The sequence below is a fragment of the Chlamydotis macqueenii genome, chromosome 4 (genome assembly GCF_036417535.1).
Source record: "Chlamydotis macqueenii isolate bChlMac1 chromosome 4, bChlMac1.mat, whole genome shotgun sequence".
Lineage (NCBI taxonomy): Eukaryota > Metazoa > Chordata > Aves > Otidiformes > Otididae > Chlamydotis > Chlamydotis macqueenii.
The window spans coordinates 58405347-58427260 of record NC_141559.1 but is presented as its reverse complement, the minus strand read 5'-3'; the positions used below and the strand labels follow the sequence as shown (position 1 = coordinate 58427260).

Below are 21914 nucleotides of genomic sequence, written 5' to 3'. Positions count from 1 at the left end.
AAGGGAAGGTTAGTTGGGGAAAGAATCAAGCATGGATATGTGTGAGAAGAAAAGCAATTAAGAATATTAGGACAAGAACCCTCAGTGATTACTCAGGTCTTAAAAAAAAATAGAGCCATTAAGAAGGAAAAGTGCCAAATGTTTGGTATTTCAGGATTCAGCAATGTTGGCCAGGGATCAGGTATTTGCATCAAATCTCTTTCTTTGTTTGAAGTGTTGAAGAAGTTTAATACTGCCATTTACAGTACTACATTCACTGCATCTAGTGTATTAAACTAGTCCTTACTGATTCTTCTAGTTATAGCTAAAATAAGTAAAGATCCAACATGCTCATTTTCTGTGTGAAGTCCTTGCGGATCTGTTACTTGTATATAAGTTTTATTTATAACAAGGGTTTGCCCAATCTAATAGCAGCCTGGAGCGTATTTGATTAACTGTGCTTGTTTTATGACCTGGAGATGAGTGCTGCCACTGCCCTCTCCCTTCCTGGTGCATCAAGAGCTTTTTTTAATTTTGCTCTGTGTCAGTAAAAAGCCAACATGTGAAGACAACGCAAGCACTCCAGACATCATCCTTCGCAAGGACAACCCCTTCATGACATATTATCAAGGGAAGGATTCTGGTTCAGAAGATGAAGCAGCCAGCAGAGTTCCTGATTTAGAAAAGGATGACTTTGCCACCCGGAGAGCCAGAATGAATCAACCCAAACACATAGTTCCATTTAACTCCTTTGTAATTGGACCCTATACAAGTAAAGATAAAGGTAAACTGGAAGACGTTAAGAAGCCATTGCAGATGGAAAAGCAGGAACATGCAAGGTGTGCATTAATGGTCTTTTTCTGTCTATTATAATGCTTAATTTCACATGGCTTGATGCTAAATCTATCTTGGCATCAAAAAACTTACAGGCTAAAGTAGATGCAAATGTTTTATCATAAAGTGAACAAAGAAAAGAGATGTAGATTACCAGCTGTAATTTTTTTGTTAGAGTATCAGGACCAGGAGCTTAAACTGGCTGTGAGTGTAAGTAACATAAAAAACAGACACCTTTTTTATCTAAGCTCATGAGCATGAGTAGTGGAGAATAAACTTAGAAGAAACATTTTGCATCTCAGTTCTTTTGCTGAGCATTTTCAGTGCACGTTTTTGGATGCATTTGTTTCATCTAATGCCCTTTTAGTACTCTACATCAAACATGGACTCACTTATGTCTTTAGTTAAGGCACTGAATATATACGCCTGCTATACTGCACCAAATTGTGTTGCATGTAGTCCTAATGTCTCTTATACAGCAGTGGTTTTGGAAATGAGGCATGAGTTACAAGGTTTCAGCCTAGAAAATCTCTTCTTTCTTCAGTCCAGTGATAGAGACCTTTAAGAAACTGCTAAACATAAGTATCTGATAGGTGCAGCTCTTCTTCAGGAAACAAGTATATTTGTTTTATTTGTGCAAAGAGAAGTGATCCTAGGTAATCCGCAACAGTTGACTGTGATAACTGATACATTCAGAAAACTTACTATCTAGTAGCTCTTTTCAGTAATGCAAAATGTGCCTTTCAGCTGCTGGTAATTTGATTATATTAACATTTTCTAATTACTAGTTTGGCAGGGCATCTGAAGAGTACATAACCAAATTTTAATATTCTAATTCTATTGACATGACTCTAAAATCAAAGAAATTCTGGAGTCTGTTTGCAAGCAAAACTTGAATTCACTTCGCTAATAATACGGAAATTAGATATTTGTAACTATTTAAGAGAGAGCTTATTGCAGAAATGCTCAATACAGTAATAACTTTTTTCTTGCTGGAGCTGGGAATAGAAGTCATGCGATGAAGTGGTCTCAGTAGTCTCTGAGTGGGACAGCATAGATTAGAGGTTTCAACTTCAAATTATTCATTCCATGCTTGCTTCCTAACATTAATGTAGAACTAAACTTATAAAATCAATTTTATCTTCTGGTGCTCTGAATCTCTTCTGTTGAAACTGATTTATCATTGCTCCCTTGAAATATCTTTTCTTGCTGAACTGGAATGTGCATTAAATTAGAAGAAGACGGGTGCACATGGCATCAGCAAGGCAAATAGTGACAAGCAAAGAGAACCCACTTCTGCAAACTGAGAAGACTGAGCCAGAGGAGGAACAGCAGGTGAAAGATCCTGATACTGAGAGAGATGATTTGGCTAAACGGAAATCTCAAAGTACCCTTCCTCAGCTGCAAGAAGGTGTGATTTTTGGGAACACCTCTGTAACAAAAGCAGATCTGGAGACCTGGAAAAGACTGAAGCTGTCAGGGGAGCCCAGGTACAGTTTCTGCCTGTAGACCAGATTGCAACCCTAAGGAAGCATGTTTAGTGTGTCACAATCCACTGTGTGTGCTTGTAGTTTTAAACTTGAAGAATGCCGTGATGACAACCAATCTGCATCTATTTAAAATTTCGAAGTCCAAAATCTGTACAGGGATGCTATCTATCATTAAATGAAAGTGTGTTCAGCATTTACAGCACTGTAGTAGTTTCACAGTCACTGCCCCAGTGGACACTCTTCATGTCATATCACAAAGGACTCTTGTCTCCTGGATCAATCTGCTTTGAAGCTGCTCTGAGTTGAACAGCAGAAAGGTCCATGTGGCATCACTAACTCAGTGGTGGTCACTCAACTGTGCTGCTGCTAACCAAGCTGTCTTCAGGGCCTGAGGCATTACACCTTGGGGATGTTAAGTGAGGATCAGCATCTCACTGCATTCATGTAGCTATACTGTTTTTGAGACCTGAGCTAATACATCTGCCTGGCATTGTACTCCAGTGCGAGTAAATACACCAGCACTTTGTCACTGCAGCAGGGGTTTCGGGAGCCATGTTGTATGCAGTAGACTTGCTCTTATTGTAAACTAGACCTCCACAAAGGGAGCTGGTATAAAGCAGTTATTCTAAGCTATTTCCTTATGGAGATGGGCTATAACGTAGGCAGGTGATTTGTGACTCCAGGAGGAAAGGATAATAACTCCTAGCCTTCCTGTTTAGGCATGTACCATTTTCCAATTAAAGGTGGCCATCTGTTCAGGCATTCTTCTAACAATGTGGTGACTGTGTGTAATTTCAGCTCTAATACAAACCATCAAAACTCAGTCATTCTCTCCTCTCAAAGATATTAGTACTCTCTCCATTACTTTTGAGGTGATTTATTAAAATAAAGATTCAGTCCCCTTGGTTTAGGATAAGTGAATTGCTCTTACTGGTGCTCTAGTGCCACTGGAACTCCACTGTGACAAAGGTGGGTGTACTGGTGCCATGGAGTCCCACATAGTGCCTGGCCCAGCTCTACGTGAGCAGATAAGGGAACAATGGCTTTGTTAGGGTGAAGAACTGCGTCTGGAATGGGCTGTATGCTACATTCCTTCCCCTAAGGAAGGGCTTCCATGGATGTGCTCCCAGCATTTCTCCAACAGGTCTGCTATATCTTCAGATTTTATCTGTCATTGGGCCTCAGTATACCACAGCTGTTTGTACTTGTGTCCTTGAATTTTAAAATAAAAACCCTTCAAAATTGTAGGAGCATTGAATTTGCTTTATTCTGAGGTCTCATTTTGGGGGGGGGTGTTCTTTTACTCTTCATTCTGACTAGTGAAGAAGATTTCAAATGTCCCAGAGGCACTCTGCCACCAGCTGAAATCACAGTGAAAGCAGCAGCCGATGATGATTTTGCTGTCCGCAAAGCCAGAGCAAACAAAAAGGCTGGCAGCCCCAAGCAGAAGTTTGTGCATTTTGGGCCAGTAACTGAGATTGATCAACAGAAATGGGACAAGCTCGTTGTTGGCAGAGTTTCATCCAAGAGTGGAACAGAAAAGGAAAGCAAGAAAGATGGTGTGGAGAGTCACTCTGATGTTGAAAGCTCTCCTTCAACCCCTGTTGGCAGTCTCGGGTTTGCTGAACACAGCGATGAAGTATCTAAGCCACAGAATGAATCCAGGTATTTGGTGTGGCTTAGGAGGCACCGCTGAGCTGGAAATGAGACCTGTTCTTGCCAGATGCTTATCTGCATGGGGGTGGACTGCAGCATAGACCTAAGAGTTGTTTACATGCACGGCTTTGTTCAGAAGTCGTCTGACGCCTTCACAGTATCTTAACGTGTTTAGGGTTATGCAAAACACTGTGCAAAGGTCTTCTGAGAGCTTGCCTCAAAATTTCTGATGAGCAGTGAAATCACTGGTATCTCAGAGTCTGAGCTGTCGTTCAAGCTTTTTCTGCTTCTTGGATCCCAGCGGCTTTGCTCTGCCTGCTTTCAGCACATTAGGAATTTGTTGTTCTTCTTGCTGGCCTTACTGATGTTCAAAAAAAAGATTTCTTTAAACCTAATGGATTTACTTTCTTTTTGAAGATGTAATGCTAAAACCAAGGTGTATTGGTGCTCTGGTGTTTCTGGCATTTATCTGAAAGAGAATTACAACTCCAGGAAGTTAACATATTAACAGAGCTTACATTTATTTGGCTTTTCTTTAATCGCTTAGTCTGTGGCTGTAGCAAGAATTTTTAATGATTGCTTTTAGCAAACAACTCATTCAGTTAAGTTTGTGTGTTTGTAAAACATTTGCAAACTGAGTTGAAGGAGTCGTCTTCATGCCTTTCCTTTGACCTGAGAATGTTTTGTTTATCTCACCCCTCCTCTCAATCTCATCGCTAGTAAGGTAGCCAAGTCAGGTGCAGATGACTCTTGCAGGAGAATGCCATCACCTGTCCCGACTTTTGGCATCATCTCTGAGAAACAAACCCTGTGCGGTTTGAACAAATGGCAAGAAAGCAGCGAGGAAGACCGTGTTGGGCATTTACCGGACATTGAGAGAGATGATATGTTGGTTAGAAGGATGGGAACTTTTCAGAGGCGTACCACTAGCCCCGTTCCTGTACATTGTCCTCCCCTGTCAGTAGCTTCTCATCTGCTGCGGCAACAGCAAGGAGAGGCAATAGCTCGTGAGAAGGATTTGAAGGCTTCACGGGAAGCAGAAAGGTCAGAGAACAGAAGCAGATCCCTCTGAGCTTCACGCCTGGTTTGTGTGTAGTGTTAGCTTGGATCAGTCAGCAATGTTGTTCCGTTCTTCACAAGACCTTTAAAGATGTGTTTTACTCATTCATCATGGCATGTGTTCTGTTTTATGAAATTACTTACAAGAATGTATCCTATGAACATAAAACAGTCTGTTTTCTTTCATAATATTTAAGTATTTCAGTTGTTAATTGCTATTCAGCATGAAAACAGTCTTTCATCTTTTGGGGGGATTTCTTTTGCAATCCGTGGTGCTTTGTCCAAACTTTTATGCCAGCTTCCAAGTGAATGATTCCTCGCATACATTTTTGTGCAACATCTAACTTCTAATGCATTACCTACATAAGTGCAGTGTTCAACATAGTTTCCTCTTGCTCTCACTCCCTGCACTGTAGCTAAAGATGCCTAGTTGCCCATCACTCTGCAACTGTGTTTTGAGTAACAGTACCCCACGTTGCCTGAGCAGCCGCTTGCCTTGGCTGTACAAATGAGCATTATCATGGAACAGTGTCACTTGTCTCTCTGAGCAGTACTGTCACACAAGAAGAAAGCCAAGAACAGCTTGAAATCCCTCAGCAGCAGAGCAGTGGAACAGAAGACAAAGTGAAATTTCCAGACCCACAAAGAGATGACATGTTGGCCAGAAGAACTGGAGCTTTCCTAAAACAGCCTGGGCCCAGCGTTAAGCAGTTCCTTCCCATGCCATTTTCAAAGCAGCAAAATAAGCAGGGCACAGCTAGAGAACTCGAGGAGAAAACTATGAGGTAAGAAAGTTCTGATTCTCCTTCCCTCGTTTAGCTGCCCTGTGGGTTGTTTGCCAAGATCTCTTGATCTGGAGGAGTTGCTGTTGGCCCAGCAGTGCTTTCTTCCATACTTGTTCTCGATTCTGTGACGACTCTTTCTGCTCAAAAGAAGGCAATGCAGAGTTTCTGGCACTTTTGGTAGAGCCTTGTAAAGACTTAGAGCAGAGCTCTACCAGATGCAAAATTCTAACTGTGTGCAAATAGATAGGCATAGCAAGATTGTGTTACATTTGCAGAGGCTTCTGGTTAAATATGAGCTGATATGGTAGGCTAGATGCTTGTCTATGGCTTAGCTGGTGCCAGTGTCTTCCAAACAGGAAATCTAGGGATCCCAAGATCCCTCCTGATAAGGCTCGGTGTCTTTCTAAGCACCTTTGTTCAGATGAGTAAGGCCAAGTGGGGAAGTTGGTGGTTTAAGCCTTTGCGCAGAGTTATGTGTTGGCTGGTTGAGCCTCATACAAGCAAGAGTGGAAAGGTTCTTATTCATCAACCTCTTCAAAGTACATGAGAAGGGAAGGATGTGCGTGGCCTGTGCATACACAGATGAAAAACTGTACAGCTCAGCCAGGAGAAGAAAAACCTCTGTCACCTACCATAGAATTGAACAGTGGTTTGAGAAGAACTTAAGTTGAATAGCCTAGTTAAAATATGTACTTAATACTTTAGTCTTTGACAATGACTTAGAGGAATGGAAGTACAAGCTCTCTATTAAAATTACGTTTTGTGCACCTGCCACACTTAGCTTGTCACTTATCAGCTATTTGGGTTTTGGGTTGTTTTTTTTTTTTTGTTAGCTTACAGTTATGCTTTTCATTATGTATGTGTGATTTTTCAAATGTTGTTTAATACATCTCTTTGCACTGCTGCCTTTGGCTCACTCAGGCCTGAAAAAAGTCCACAAGTCTGCATCAATAGCTCTGGAAAACCTGTAATAAAACCATTGCAAGAAGAGCAGCAAGGACACGAAAAATGCCATCTCCCTCCTGCAGGACAAGATGAAACTATTTGTACTGCCCAGCTGGGTGAAGATAGCCTTAATGAAGTCCACCTTGGTCAAACATCTAAGCTTCAGGAGATTCCTGAGGAAAACAAATTGGAAACATTGCCATCCAAGGATGAGCATCTGCAAACGTGAGCTCTGAATGGTGTGAATCACGCAGCTTGTACGCCCCTGTGTGCACACTTCAGAATTCAGATTGTGCATTGCCTGGTGTGTTTTCAGTCCAGACTAAAATACTCTATGTCAGTAATATGCATTTTAGAAACAAACAGAATAGTTGTGTAATGTATTTTCTTTTGAAATACTTGAAATATTGAAATGAAAGCTAATTGAAAGGAAATACTTGTTTACAGTATATATGTTGAATTGCAAAAAAGGTTTATGAATAGCAGAGGTTCAACTGGACTCTGCTCTTTTAGAGATCTGTAACTTGCTTCTCCATGATCAGAAAATGTTGCAATGTTGACTTTTGTACTTGATATTCTTTTAAGATAAATCCCAGATACAAATCAGTTTGCATGGCTCTAAACAAGACTGTCACTTTAGTGAATGACACTGACTTGTGTATTACTGGTACCTTTTTTCAGCTACACACCCCCCTCCCCAAAAAAAAAAAAAACAACAACAACAAAAAGGAAATCCTGTGGCTCACTTTCTGCCTATGATATTTGTCTCTTCCATACTTCAGTAATGGTGATTCTGAGCACTACTGTGGAATGTAGCTGTGAAGTTTTGTCTCCATTCGTCGCATGCGTGGCACTTAATGTAGATGTTAATATATTGTCTATTTTCAGTAACTATTTTCTACACCCATTTTAGGTATACTTCAGCAGATTTTTATAATGGGGGCATTAGTATGGAGTCAGGGAGGGATGGGTGGTGTTCTTACGTAGTTTGACCTCCAGATGATTAGGTAAGTCTTGTCTGCTGGATATGTAATCCCTGAACAGTATCATTCTTCTTTGGTCAACTTTACTAGTACAGGTTGGATGTCCAAGTGGCAATTATCCAAATTGTATGGGTCCAGTTGCAATTACTACTTAATGTGTTTATCAGCACTCTAATTTTATATTTGGTCTTGTAGATTCGGCCCCAGAACGACTGTGTCTGATGATGCAGAGTAAGTTGTCTTGTGTTCACAAGATTCTGTTTTAAACAACTTACACTGCATGCTTTCCTGTCTTTCTACTAATTTAAAATGCAATTGATGCCTCATTATTCTTTTGCAGTGTTCCAGCAAATAAATTTTTCAGAAAAGCACTGAAAAATGGAATGCAATATGGCTTACATTGCAGCTAAAAATAATTTTAATATAAAAGCCCATAAAAACTGAGCATAACACTAATGTGCAGCTGTTGCTTAAAGTATTGTTTCCTTTTTTTTTCTTTTCTTTTATTTTGTTTGTCTTCTGAATTTCCATTGCTTCTAATCAGCTACAGGTAAAGAGAATTGGGTTGAATCTGGGCTGGGTGTTGAAGAAACAAATTAAGTATGAACTATATAGGACAAAAAAGGAAATCCCAAAGTAAAATAAAATCCATTGTGATCTTCAGAATAAATGCCAGGAAAATACAACCTTTATTGTCTTTTTCGTTTAATCCCTTCTAGGTTGGGTTTAATCTGATAATGTACTAAACTTCATTTTTTTAAGCTCTTCACCTCGATGCTTTACTTTTGACAAAAGGGACTGTGACATTTATTGCACTCAAACAGATTTTAATTGTATGTGTCTATGTATGTAAACTGTAGTTCCGAATAGTATGCAATGTCATTTAGAAAGCTTTGTGAAAGTATTAGCTATTCTTACAAAGTGCAGGCATTTAGAAGCAAAGAAGTAGCTGGGAAATACCCGCATAATAATGTCCTTAGTATCCTGCTTCTGTTCACAGAAATGCACATGACCTTCTCTGTCTCCCAGATTAAATCACAAAATGGAAACAGCATGGTGGGTTTTTTTAATAACAAGTATATGTCATTGTTCACCCTTTCCTCCAATGATAAGGGCTAGAATCATGGACTGAATATTCTTTACAAGATCTGTAATATCTTTATGCTGAGAAAAGCCTATGTCCTCTGACCACAAAGTAAACGTGATCATTTTCAAGCAGCAGAAATCTGTTCAATCAAATGAAGAGATGAGCTAAAAAGAGCACAGCAACACAGAAGTGTTATACGTAACAATGGAGACTTCCCTGCCATTTCAGAAGGCCTGCCTGTCTGATTATTTGTTCATTTGTTTTCCCATGGTATGTCTGTATTAAGTGCAAAGATGAGAGAAGGTACATGGAGATGCCTTCAAAGAGGCATTGCAGTGCATTTGGCTGGATAATGTGAGAGTAGCAAAGATGGATAAATCATACTGTTTACTTCGCATTGATTCTGATGATGTTTTAAAAGGCAAAACAGTAAATGTTCAAGCCTCATTGTCATCCTTTCCAGATGTGCCACAGTTTACAGAGCAACTATTTTCCTAAACTGTATTTTAATTTCTTATAAACAGTAAGATTGTGCTCTTCCTTCTGAAGATGAAGTACTTAAAAAGAATCTAGTAAAATTTGGCTCTCAAGGAGGAAAAATAAATTGAACTGACATTTAAAATGCTTCCAAAATGTTTGTCAAGTCTCCTTTGAAAACTCTGTAACTTGAATTCAGTCTTAGACTAGATGCTGTTTATTCCAGCAGTAAAACTAGAAAATCCCTTGTTAGACTGACAAAGTTCTCTTCGCTGGTTAGTGAGTGCTAGATATTGTCATCACCCCTGGTCTGTCTCAAGGTCCAGAAGAGGCAATACTTGGTGTGTTGCTGCTGATGAGCCCCTTTCCTGTCTCCCGCAGAGATGTGGCTGGATTTTGGGGACAGTGTGACAGTGTGAGTTTAGGCTTGTGCTTTATACTTTAAGCCTAACAAGCGAATTATAGTGAGCTGAGATTTTTGAGTATTTGTTTACTAGAGTCTGCTTCTTTAGCCAGCCTGTCATTTTTTATGTTTTATTGATGTTTCTGAAGTCTTATTATGCCTGTAAAATGGTAATGCGGTTACATAATAAATGCCTTCTCATAAAAAGAAGGTTTTTACCAATTTTAAATTAAATAGTCTGAATGCTTAAGTCCTTGGGGACTTTTTTTTTATCCAACACTTCTTCATATTTGTTTAAAAAAAATTGCTGCATTATATCACTGACAAGAACAACTGTAATTTGCAATAATAAAGTAGCATAACTTAAAAATCACATCATCCCAAGGACCGAACTGTCCAAAATACACTATTGGTCTGTGCAGTGTTTTTTCACAGATCTTTCTTAGAACAGCAGGTCTGGTACACTGCTCAGCAGAAAGGCCTGTTGCTGCCAGAGTTTGGATACAATCCCCAGAACTTTGCTAATGGCAGAAAATTCATGAACATTGCTTTGGTACCATTACATCTCTCCAGTCTACTTGCACACTCTGTGCCTGCTGGCCCAGCACGTAGTTGGAGGAAGGAGCAAATCTAGCTCAATTCATGCAGGTGTTAGTGATGGACTGGAGTCACTTGTAGTTTATCTGTGAAAGAAGTAGGGAGAAATGATGTGGGACTCAGTGTCTTTCGCAGAAGCTCAGAGATTTGGCTTCTGATTCTTTTCTAAGAGTGAACTTGTCAGGCAGAGAAGTCAATGTAGAACTTTCAGTTGTCCTCCATGTATTCAGGGAAGTAGACGGCTCTGGTTAATGCCTGTTCCATGTTGATCAGAGTAGAGCACGGTGCTTTGAGATGTGACTCCTTCAGATCGCTCTCCTGGGGAAAAACATTTGCGCAATGACACGTTGCTGCAGAGTTAATGTTTGAACCTGGCTGGTTGCTTATCCATAGCAATGAAGGTCCAGCAGCAGGAGGTGACAACTAGAGTAGAAGGTGCATGCGGGGTTGTACTGTATAGCTTGATTCCTGGCCTAGGCTGAAGCCTTTTCCAGAGTACCTTTTTATCACATTGTTAATAGCCATAAAACCTTTGGGTTTGCTGCCTCTGTGCACCCTGCGAGACCCTGAGTGAACGCAGGGAATAATTACTAGCCTTTCATTAGCACATCAGGGGACTCTTGGTAGAAAGTATTTTTATTTTCCCATCGCAAATGGCAGAGGGCAAGTATTTGTGCACTCTGCTAGAACCAGTTACCACCATTTCACATCTTCTATTTTCTTCTCCTCTATGTGAATGAAAAATTCTCTGACATGAGGGAAGGGTACAAGAAAGGACCCACACAACCAGTTTGACCCAGTAAGCACAAGGTGGCAAATACTTAACACTAAGGGCTTTTCTTAATGTTGAGTTTCAAAAGCTCTTAAACTGAAATAAACCCTTTAAAGGTGACTTTATTATAAGTTATGCATCTCCCAACCTACCTCATCAGTCTACAAAATGTGGCTGATACTTAAATGTTCCTTAGTAGGTGACATGCCTTTGTTTTAAAAACAACAAAACTCGAAATCTGTTTCGGTTCTGTTGTTTTGGAGTGCTCCAATCCAATCCAGAGCAATGCAATCCTTAAACTACCCACAGAGAAACCCAGACTAGTGTGCCCCTCAGCCCTGTGCTTAAGGAATGAAGCACGGTAATGTGCTGACCTCTCTGTTCAGGTTTAAAGGCAATAGGATGTGTATTCTGTCCTTCATTTTTGAATAAAAAACCTACCAAGAGGATAGGATCTGTGCATGTTCTTTTCCACCCACTGTCCAGACCTTCCAGTTTTCCCTTAAGAGTGGTTTGTTCCCATCTTTGCTTGCCTAAATATGTATACGCACAGCTTTACGTGTCTGTTTACTTTGGTTACTGTGTACACAGTCGCCTACAATTTTATCTTCTTTCGGTGCTTCTCCTGCTAGTTGGCTTGTTGGCTCACCTAAAGCTACAGCTGATCATTTGAAGACTGCTGTGAAATCACTTCATGTGGAACTGCATGGCTTTTTTTTTTTTTTTTTGGCTTTTTGCTTTTAATGGCACAACTGAGGTCATGTTTTACTAATAATAGTGGGGGGGGAGTAGTTAAGTATGTTATCTTCGTTTGAAGATCTTTATATAATATGAATGGATGTATAATATCAAACCATGACCTTTTTTTTTCTCTTTATTCTGCAAAGGTCAGGGACAGAAATAGAATGTGTAGAAAGAAACTGTTTTGTCCTGAACGTCAGCTTTTCCTTGTTAGGTTAGCTGTATTAATAAGCTGGTGCTGATAGCATTGAGTTTCTTTGAGGCAGGGAGGGAGAGGAGGAAGTACCACGCTGTTCGTGCTGCCTGTGCTTCTTTGGGCGTCTCTCACTGATTTTGTAGCAATAGCATGTAGCCAGCCATGCTGCCCCTAAGGTACTTCTCAAGCCTCTCTTGTTTTAGACTAAAATGGAAACTTCTGTCTATGATCTTAATTGGAGGGGTCTTGAAAACTGACTGGGAAATAAATCTTCAGAAAGGAATATGTTCTGAGCTCTGCTCTAAATATAATTATTTTAATAAGAGCTATTGGTGTAATCTTAGTAGTGCTTCTTAGACAGAGGCAAAGTTACAGTCAACTAACAAGAGCAAGAGAAAGTTGAGGAGTATAACACTTCAAGAACTATGTGGGAGCCATAGGGGTGCTAACTGGTCCTTCTGGGGACTGCTGCTTTTGGGAGCTTCCGAACGGTGCAGGTGTCTGATTCTGCTGTAGCACCCTCCTGTGGCTTTAGCTCTAACAAGCTGAAGGAATATAAGCCCCTAAATAATGCTGCACGTCTTATTCCCCCCTTGTTTAGGAGTGTGAGCATGTTTGATATGAGATCCGAAGAAGAAGCTGTGACTCAGCCACATAGCAAAGCTCGCCATGAGAAACTGCAGAACATACACAACCAGCTGAAAGAGGATGAGACCAGATGGCAAGATGTGAGTATACAGCAGTGCTGGCGCTGAGGCCAACTAGCTAGGCAAAAAAAGTACAACCAGTTAAATCTACAGTTGCCCTCCAGCGCTAAAATAATCAGGAACACCTTTTTTTCTTCCCCCACAATGGGTTGTTGCTAAAAGCATAGAAGTTCATAATTTGATGTAAATTACAGAATACTAAGTCTTCTGGTGCCTCTGCAAGTGCAACAGGTATTGTGCAACAGGTACTTTGTTTTTTTAAAAAATGTGATTGAACTGTGATTAGATAAAAATGAAGACAGAACAGCTTCTAACTGCTGACTTCTCCAACTTTTCTAGTTAGTAGATGCCCAAAGTGACAAAATACAAGACTAGGCAGGATAGTGAATAAATAGGTTAGACTTAGCTTTAATGAATTTGCTTAGATACAGAAAATGCTAACATTTTTCATCTGGACCAAGCAAGCAAATTACCCTTCAAGTTAGATATACCTTGCTTGGGTTACAAGGCCTTTCCAAATCCTCTTTCCTCAATGTGTTTTTTTAAGCTGTCCTGGCATTTGGCATTGTCTTCGGCATTGTCTTCAGCAAATTAGCAGGGACAGAAAAGCATGATTTGCAGTTAAGTTAGTATAAGGAGTTTTAGTATCAATCCTGTTTATTCCTAAGGACTGATTTTAAATGAGGAATTTGGGGCATATTTTTTAATTAAAACAAAACAAAACACATCTCTTCAAACAGCTAGTACAGTAATTTCCCATTATAAGGACAGCTACTATGAAACATCTCAGGGAGGTTTTTGGTAGAAAATTCAGGGAAGAGTCCAAAAAAGAACAGTATATGCAGCTGAGAAGTAACTGTTTGTAGTAGAACAATGAAGGACTTCAGCTGAGAGGTCTGTATGTGGGAAGCCATAATTTCCCAGCAGAGATAAGAATGAGTCCAAAGGCGTTCAAGAGGTTTGAGAACTCTTTGCTGTTGAATGGAAAATCCTCTGAGCTAAAGTGTGTAATTTTTCCAGGCCCTCAGCACCTTCTACACTGAACTAAAAGTTGTGAAGAGGTACTAAAAATGCCCTTACGAAATGTGCTTGGCATTCAGAGGGCTTTATGAAGATGAAACTGCATTCATGGTCTGATATTTTTTATATGCCTATACTGTAAATTTGCTAACAATTAACAGTTTCATGGCTTTTTTTTATTATTGTTATTCTAAAGCATCAGAGCTGGAAAAGATAAACATGTCTGGTTTTTAATTACAAAAAGTGGAGAAGAGCTTATGTTTTGAAATTTGCTAATGAAAAACTGATTTCCAAACAATAGGTAATAGCGGGAGCAGCTGAATAAAGAAATGCTTTGGTACTCCAATGAGAATAATTAGTAACTGAGGAAAATGAAAGGCCTATGTTTCGAGAAGGGGATTATAGACTGATATATGTAGGTCATGTGAAGAAATACTTTAATGAGCGATCCTTTGAGTGTAACATCAATAATTTGTGGTTTTAAGCTAAATTAAAAGTGACAAGGTTTGTTCCTGGTTTTAATAAAATACGTTATGCTTGCAGTACCTTCTGCTGTTTACCAATAAAAATGGAATTAAATATTTGGAAAACTATGTAATTAATGAAATAGCCTTTGAATTGAGTATGCATACAGAATCTCTGGTTTTTATTAAAACCAGAATTTGTTAGAGTGCATGAAATATAATCTGTATACTAATCTCCTGCTGTCGTAAAGCTAATGACAAATGTGCCCCTACACTTCCCTAGGAAGTTATTTCTCATTGCAGAAGTTTTGCAGAGGTTATTTTCTACATAAAAAGTTTTGTTCCATTACTGATTGATTACAGAGAAATTTTACAGCATAGAAAGCTTCTTTACTGTAATACTTTTATTGTGAAAAATATCTTGTCTCTGTATTCTCCCAAACCTGTAAATTCATAACCCAAGCAGGATGCAAGACATAGGTGCCCATAACAGGTATCTCCTGTAGCTCTCTGGTTTAGCATCAGGCTGGTTTTGCAGGAGAGGTAAAGAGCCAGAATCAGTGGATCTTGTGGACAATTTCGGACAGGCAACTTCCAAAAAGAGTAAGGTTATTGCTTCAACAAGGACATATCTACGTAGCTGGACACAAACTGTAGACTTTTTCCTCTGCCATGTCTCACGTCAGCCAGCTGTGAGCCACTTCAGTCCCTAACCTCTGTTGCTCAGATCTGTGCCCAAAATATTGGAGGGTACCTATGAGGAAGAGTTTAAGTTTGAATGCTGCACTGGATTTTTCTATCTAAAAAAAAAAGCATGGGTCAACCATGCTTGCATGTAGTTGGCTGATAGCATCGGCAAAGCATGGCACTGTCAGCTCTCCAAGGCAGACTATCAGTGCAGCCATAGTTCATGGTGAAATTACATCCCTTCCTCTAACAAACTCCTGTCTCCCACACATCTGGTTATTAAAATTCTTCACCTACCATAATTTTTCTTCTTCATCTTTCTGGGGAATCAGGTTTTGTCCCTGATGTTGACCCAAGTGAAAATGAGCGCCCTGACTGGTAATTTTAGGCCAGATTTCCTGGTGTCACTACCTAGCGTGCTTCTGCAAGCTACAAAGCCAAAAAGAAAATACACCAGTGGAGCTATGAAATCCTTACTGGATCCTGCTGTTAGGAGAAAAATCAGTCAGGCAATATCTTCATTTTATGGTATAACCTCCGTTTCTCTTTAAAATAAACATCACTGCCTGCAGGTGATAGGAACCTGGTCCACAGGCAGGAACAAGTGTTGCAAAGCTTGATTTCTGTGGCCAGTTTTTAGCTATTTACAACTGTACATTCAGGTGCCTTCCTTCTCTTGCAGGACCTTGCTCGATGGAAGAGTCGTCGAAGGAGCGCTTCACAGGATTTAATAAAAAAAGAAGCTGAGAGAAAGAAAATGGAAAGGTTATTGTCTGGAGACGGAACAAATGAGCGCAGAAAAAGCATCAAAACCTACCGAGAAATTGTGGAAGAGAAGTACGTTGTTTTACTGAAGTGCAGAGGCACATCTGAAAATGCTGTGTGTTCCATAGGTGATAGGTAACTGTGGGCAGCCATGCCTGCAGACATGGAGAGGGAGAGGGAAGGATGTTGATGGAGCAGAGAAAATAGGAGTGATTCCCAGTGTTAATTTTAATGCAATGGTCTTTCTTGTGTTGTCTCCCATGCAGAGAGAGAAGAGAGCGGGAACTTCATGAGGCATACAAGAATGCAAAGTCACAGGAGGAGGCTGAGAGCATCCTCCAGCAGTACATCGAAAGATTCACTATCAGTGAAGCTGTCCTTGAGCGTTTGCAGATGCCAAAAATTCTGGAAAGAAGCCATTCAGTGGAGCCAAATTCCCCACTGAAAGACCCAAATCCTCTGAGATACTTAAGGCAACAGTCGCTGCCTGCTCCAAAATTCACTGCCACCATTGAAGCAACCATTGTTCCCACCGCTGAACTAGAGCCCAGCGGTTCGACAGGACGTACATCTCCCAGCAAAAGTGTTGTCTCCAAGGCTGTGCCTATGCTGACGCCCAAGCCTTACTCCCAGCCCAAAAATACACAGGAAGTTTTAAAGAACTTTAAGGTAGGATATGTTGCGCTCCTCAAAGTCAATTAGGAGGCAAAGAGATCCTAACTAAATCATCTGAACATATAAATGTTTAATACAATTAAATAGAAAATGGTTGCAGTATTCAGATGTTATAAAACTCAGCTTCATGCTCTGTGCTGCCCAGTCTAGTCATCTCTTCTTGATTACCAGCCTTTTTAGAAACTTGACCTGTTCAGACTGAAATATTTGTGCTGGTCATTTTTCCTCAGGCTAAATTTGTTTGGGGAAAGACAGGGAAAGGGGGGCCTCTAAGAAAAAGAAAAGCATTTTGTGAGAAAGAGGTTAGGAAAGATTATGTTGTCACAGTTTTTTGTTTTTGAACAAAAGGATAGTGACAGAGAGTGTGGAGGCCCTGATGTTTGGAGCAAGACCTGAACTGGCTTTTGTGGCAGGGACCTGATTTTTGCCGTACTCAAACAAGTCTGTCCCGTTCAGCCAAGTCATAAGCCTTTGAAACATTGCAATGTGCATCTATTTGGTGTGGAGAGTCCCTGCTCCTTCAGAGTCAAGAGCCAGCTTGCCCAAAGATACTTTCTCTCTTAAAAATGTTTCTCACCAGGGGTGAATGGAAAAAGCTGCTTCACTGGTGTAAAGAAGGAATATAGGCTCTCCATCCAGGTTTGAGGAAAACAAATTGATACTGGGGCAGCAGTGCAATTGGGGATTGCTGGCAAGAGAGGTGGAGTGACTGCGTTGGATTACAAGTACTGAGCAAAGATTATGGGAATAAAAGCATTACAAGAGCTTGGATGAAGGCAGGGCTGCCTGGAATAAGGACCCAGCTACAAGATTTGCAGGGGAGGGGAGAGGAGAAGAGATTAAAACTGGGATATGAAACCTGAGGAGTATAGGAGTGTATCTTTGGAGTGGGTGGATGTGGAGAGTCAGAGTAAAATACTGAACCAGTGATGGAGAAAGCAAAGAACTGGGATGTGTTAGAGAGGCCAGACCGGAATACATCATTTGAAATCTGCTTCTCACAGTGCCTGTACCAAAACTGGAGCTTCCCCAAGTCTCATTGTAGCCTTGTAGGCAGTGCAAAGCCTACTGATATGGATGCCCCCAGCCCATAGAGTTTGGGTCCCCTTGTGTCTGCCATTGCTATCAACTACTCTGCTGGTGGCCTGCAGGGGACGTTGCAGCCCTGCTGATGTCCCAGTAGCATTGCTACCATGTATATTCAGGTTGTTTACTTTTTAAAAAGTAAGTTAATTTTGTATAGATAGTGAAAAAGTGTGCTGTGATGTCTGTAATTTCTTGAAGTCTGTCCCAGCTCTTGTGGAAACTTCCCAACCATGTTTCCTAGTTGAAATGTGAAACTGGTAGTTCCTATTTCTCCTGTACCTCAGTTGGTATTCCCCTAGAGTTGACATTGTTGACATCAGTAAAACATGGATCTTTGATTTTTTTTCTGATCCATGCCACTTTTTTTCCTCAGAAGACCAAGATATATGTGTGTATCACCTTCACATTAATGCATGTATACATCACATCTGTGGGGAGAAATTAACCCATGGATGCTTCCCCCCACCGCTAACCACCACTAAAAGTCTGTCTAGATCTTGTTCACTTGATGTGGAAGAATGTGATTTGTCTCAGTAGGAATCATTCTCTAGCACATGTAGCTGTAGCATTATTTTTCCCTGAAACCCCAGTCTGTCAGTGATTCTTGGCTCTGGTGACAATGTGTTGACTTGCTCCAGATCAGAAGGAAAGGAGTATGTTTGTTTAACTCCACAGCCAGGGCATCTGTCCTGATCATTCAAACATTTGGTTTTCCTCCTTAATATAAATAGAGAAATGTCTTAGTCTAAACAGAGACACTAAAATGGATGGTGCGGCCTGCCAGTGTTTTCCTGGCTTTTTTATTTCTGAGATCTTTCATGACCTGCCTCTCTACTAGATAATCCAGCACACAGTCCCAGAAGACTTGGGGCTCAGTGTCTGCCCACACTTGCGTTTGGAAATAAACCCTAAGAGTAGTGCTGTGTTGAGCGGATGATGACAGTGACGAAAGGGAGGGAACTTTTTCGTCTGAAAAGCAGTCAGAAGGGGTGAAACTGCTTGCAAAGCCAGGCTGTTTCTCCTCTGCCTGGGAGCTGATTGTGCAAGGTGTTAACTGCCTTCACCTCCTCACACTCCTGTCAGAGCTGAGGATGCCCAGCGCCTCGGGGATGACCCCTTAATTAATCACCCTCAGATGGAGAACACACCTCTGGATGCACGTGTACAAGAAGTCAGTGGAAGGAGTTTGCTCTCAGCTTAGCATTGGTGGCATATACTAAGTTGGAGTGCCGCTCTTGAGGTATCCAAGCTGTTTACTGAAGAAGTACCGAAGATAAGCAAATGATGAAGTAAGGAGTGGAGCAGGATGGATGAGATGAGAACTACTTTGTTTTCTTAAACTATGTTTCAGTTTGATAAAGCAGTTTTGACACTTGTTGGATCAGTTTTCAATAGCAGTGAAATAAGTGAAAAGTTCCCATGGAATGGCTGACATCTGAGCTTGGTTTTACATGTGTTTTTTGTTTATGCAGTACCTGCGGAGAAATCTGAAATGACTAATCGACGTATAGATCCCAGATAGCTTCTCTAAGAAATCACTGATCTATGCTATTGTTTCCCCAAAGTCCAATGATTACCAGAGAAGTGTCTGTCATATTTACTCCCTCACCTTTGCATTGTCTCCTGTGATGATCGTTTTTCAAGGAAGGATCTGTGCAGAGAGTAGCAAAGCCCTCCTCCAGATCTATTTAAATCTCACGCCAGCTGACAAGCCTGTAAATCTCTGTGCTATAGCCAGGCAAGAGCAGTATGGTGTTACTGATATTTGGTCTTCTCCTGGTCTCTCTCCAGCTGGGCCCTCTTATAGTGAATGGCTTGTGAGTTCTTTGTAGCAAGATTTTTTTCATGCATAGGATGGCTTCCACAAACAGCCCTCCAAACTGAAGGAAGTGTTTACATGCCACCTCCATTCAGAACATAATTATGAAGTATTAAAGTCCCAAGAGGAGGCTCTATCAGTGCAGAGGAAGAAGCTAGAGCTTATTTTGTATTTTCTTCCTTGCCTAGGGGTTCCTTTGCAGGAATATAGGCCCACCAAGGAGCTAGCTTGGCCCGGAGAACAAAGTAGTGAAACAGTTTCTGCTTTCTACTTTTTGTGGAGACAGCATAAAATCATTTTCTGGGAAATCAGCTATTTATTTTATCGCTTCACGGAGAAGGTGGAATGCTCGGGGTTTTTTTCCGGTTCCTTGCTTCGATGTTATGAATAGGATGAACTCTGTTGCTCCTGACCCTTCAAAGTTCACATGACAGTGCTTCAGAAAGCACGGTCTGCCAATACTGTAGTGAGGTCATCAGGTTACACAGCAGTTCATCAGCGTAATTAGTTCTGGAGAACCTGCTTGCCTTTTGGATGAGGCAATGCAAAATCTAGCAGTTTGGGTCTAAATTTAACATAAAGCTTTGTTGTTCTTTTAAAATCCACTGATCTGTGATGGACACAAAGGGTGTCTGTTTGTTACTTGGAGAACAAAATGTGAGAAACCAAGGAATCCAGAAAAATTAGCCTTCTGTCTGTATTTTGTTTATGATCCCCCCTGGAATAGAGTTCTCTTCTATCCTGACCCATTGAATAAAATATGTGCTTGGCTCTGTCCTTCACTAATGGCACAAACTGTTAACAATTATAATATCATGTTGAATTATAATATCATCTTGAAGTCCTAATTTCCTAAATTCCTTTGAATGCTAATTGCCTCAGCATTTTTATTTAACTGTATTCTGCAGGTAGATGGAAAAGTCAGCATGAATGGAGAGAATTTCAACGGCGTGGAAGAGAAGGATAAAGAGTGTACAACAGTAATATTTACTCCTTCGCCGAGCAGATCTCTGAAATTTGACGGAGTAGCCAGAGGGGACAGGCCCCCAGTAGAGTTGAAGAAGGACCCCACAAGTGTTGAGCTCAGTTTACAGAGGCCTGCCACTCAGAGTGTGCACAAAGAGCCAACAGTAAGACCAACACGAACAAATCAGCCTTACTTTCTCTGCCAATTTTCTGTCTCATAACATATTTAATCACTAACAAATGAAAATCGAGTGCTTATGTTTGCTTTGTAACATGAGGGTGTGCCCGGATCAGGAAAAAAAGAAATTAAAATTCTTTGTAAATTAAAGGCTTCTTCCTTTGGGATGCAGGTAGAGAAATGGGAGGAGAAGGTTCAAAAAACATTTTGCAGTGTCTCTTTTTTTTTTAGATGTCATGTAGCTGATAAGCATGTTTTAAATGTGCTGGGCCAGGGAGAAATCGACTCTGTGTCCCAGCTATTGTGCAGATTTATTCAGCACTTCTCCTGATGTTAGCTGATTAGATCAGCAACATAATTGGACTGTGTGAGCCATTATAATTAGTCTCAGTTTTCAATGTTCAAAGAAGAGGATGTGGATGTGCTGGCTGTTTTGAGCATTCAGCTTTCATTCCCCTCTCAGAAATATTAGAAAAGGGGATAAGCTATTGAAATGCTCGGAGGGCCCAATGTGCTTAACTGCCTTATCAAAGAAACAAATTAATTTTACCTTTTCATCTTTCTCTACCCCTCTTCCCCAGAGAAAAGGGCAGGAATAAATCTAGAGCATATCACAGCAGGAATCTAGATGGTACAAAACTGTAATAAAAGTAGATGGTAAAAACAAAACAAGAAATAAGGACTGGGCTGCAAATAAAGCACGTTAAAGGGTTGCAAACAGTTGGCAAGAGGGGGAATTCTTGCCGTTCTTTTCTGTATAACAAAAAAGAGAATCAGAGATGTGGTGAGAGTTGGAGTATGATAATTTTTGCTTTCATCTCAGATGTCTTCCAAGCATTGGCCAGATAGATAACAGGGAGCAAGCAGGGATCTGTCCCGGGGAGTGACGGTTCATTCATGCCAAAGGGTTTGTGTTCTATCATAGAGTAGTTTGGGTCTTATCTTACTCCCCTGCTTCAAGCCAGTCTGTGGCCATGGACAACCAAGCCATGGAGCCTGCAGCAAGCATGGGAGCTGGAAGATGCTGTGAGCATGGACTTGATCCTGTCAGGGAGAACTGGTGTACAGTCAAGAGTGAATGATTTGCAGGAAAGCAGACAGGGATGGCAGAGCAGAGGCTGCTCCTGTCAGAATGAATTGGCTGTAAGGGAAAAGCCAGGTAAGCCTTGATATGGGAGAGCTGGTAATGGGAATGTTTGGAGGACAGAGAAGAGCCTCAGCTGGCTGCAGATTAGAAGCACAATGGCCATCACAAAAGGAGACAAATGAAAGTGCTAATGTCTCCGTTTTTAGGATTTCCGGAGCAGTATAGCTGTGGAAAAGCTGAAGGGAAATTCAGCAGCAGAACCCAGTGTTAGGGCTTGGATGTATTTGTACCTGTTTGATGCCCTCTCATCCTTCTCTTTCTACAGTTTTGAGGATGGTGTGGCTGGCTGGCTGCATATTTTTCTGTGTCCAGTTTCTGCTTCTGATGTCTCAGCTCTTGTAGTGATGTTGGCAAAGGAGGCAGAAGAGTTTGAATTCTCAGATTGCTTGTGACTCT

General features: G+C 40.8%; 1 protein-coding gene across 5 annotated transcripts in view; it reads left to right on the top strand.

Moving 5' to 3' along the window:
• The window catches only part of LIMCH1 (LIM and calponin homology domains 1), a 179540-nt gene that overhangs the window by 125284 nt on the left and 32342 nt on the right, over window positions 1-21914 (top strand). For 4 of the 5 annotated variants that reach the window (XM_086746345.1, XM_086746344.1, XM_086746348.1 and 1 more), the window contains 11 exons: window positions 528-818; window positions 2049-2303; window positions 3624-3968; window positions 4680-5003; window positions 5570-5803; window positions 6725-6973; window positions 7927-7962; window positions 12606-12732; window positions 15565-15719; window positions 15914-16316; window positions 20136-20357. In XM_086746345.1, the coding sequence (XP_086602471.1) occupies window positions 528-818; window positions 2049-2303; window positions 3624-3968; window positions 4680-5003; window positions 5570-5803; window positions 6725-6973; window positions 7927-7962; window positions 12606-12732; window positions 15565-15719; window positions 15914-16316; window positions 20136-20357 (2641 nt within the window). The remainder of the gene's footprint in view (window positions 1-527; window positions 819-2048; window positions 2304-3623; window positions 3969-4679; window positions 5004-5569; window positions 5804-6724; window positions 6974-7926; window positions 7963-12605; window positions 12733-15564; window positions 15720-15913; window positions 16317-20135; window positions 20358-21914) is intronic. The other variant, XM_086746346.1, reaches the window with a different exon arrangement.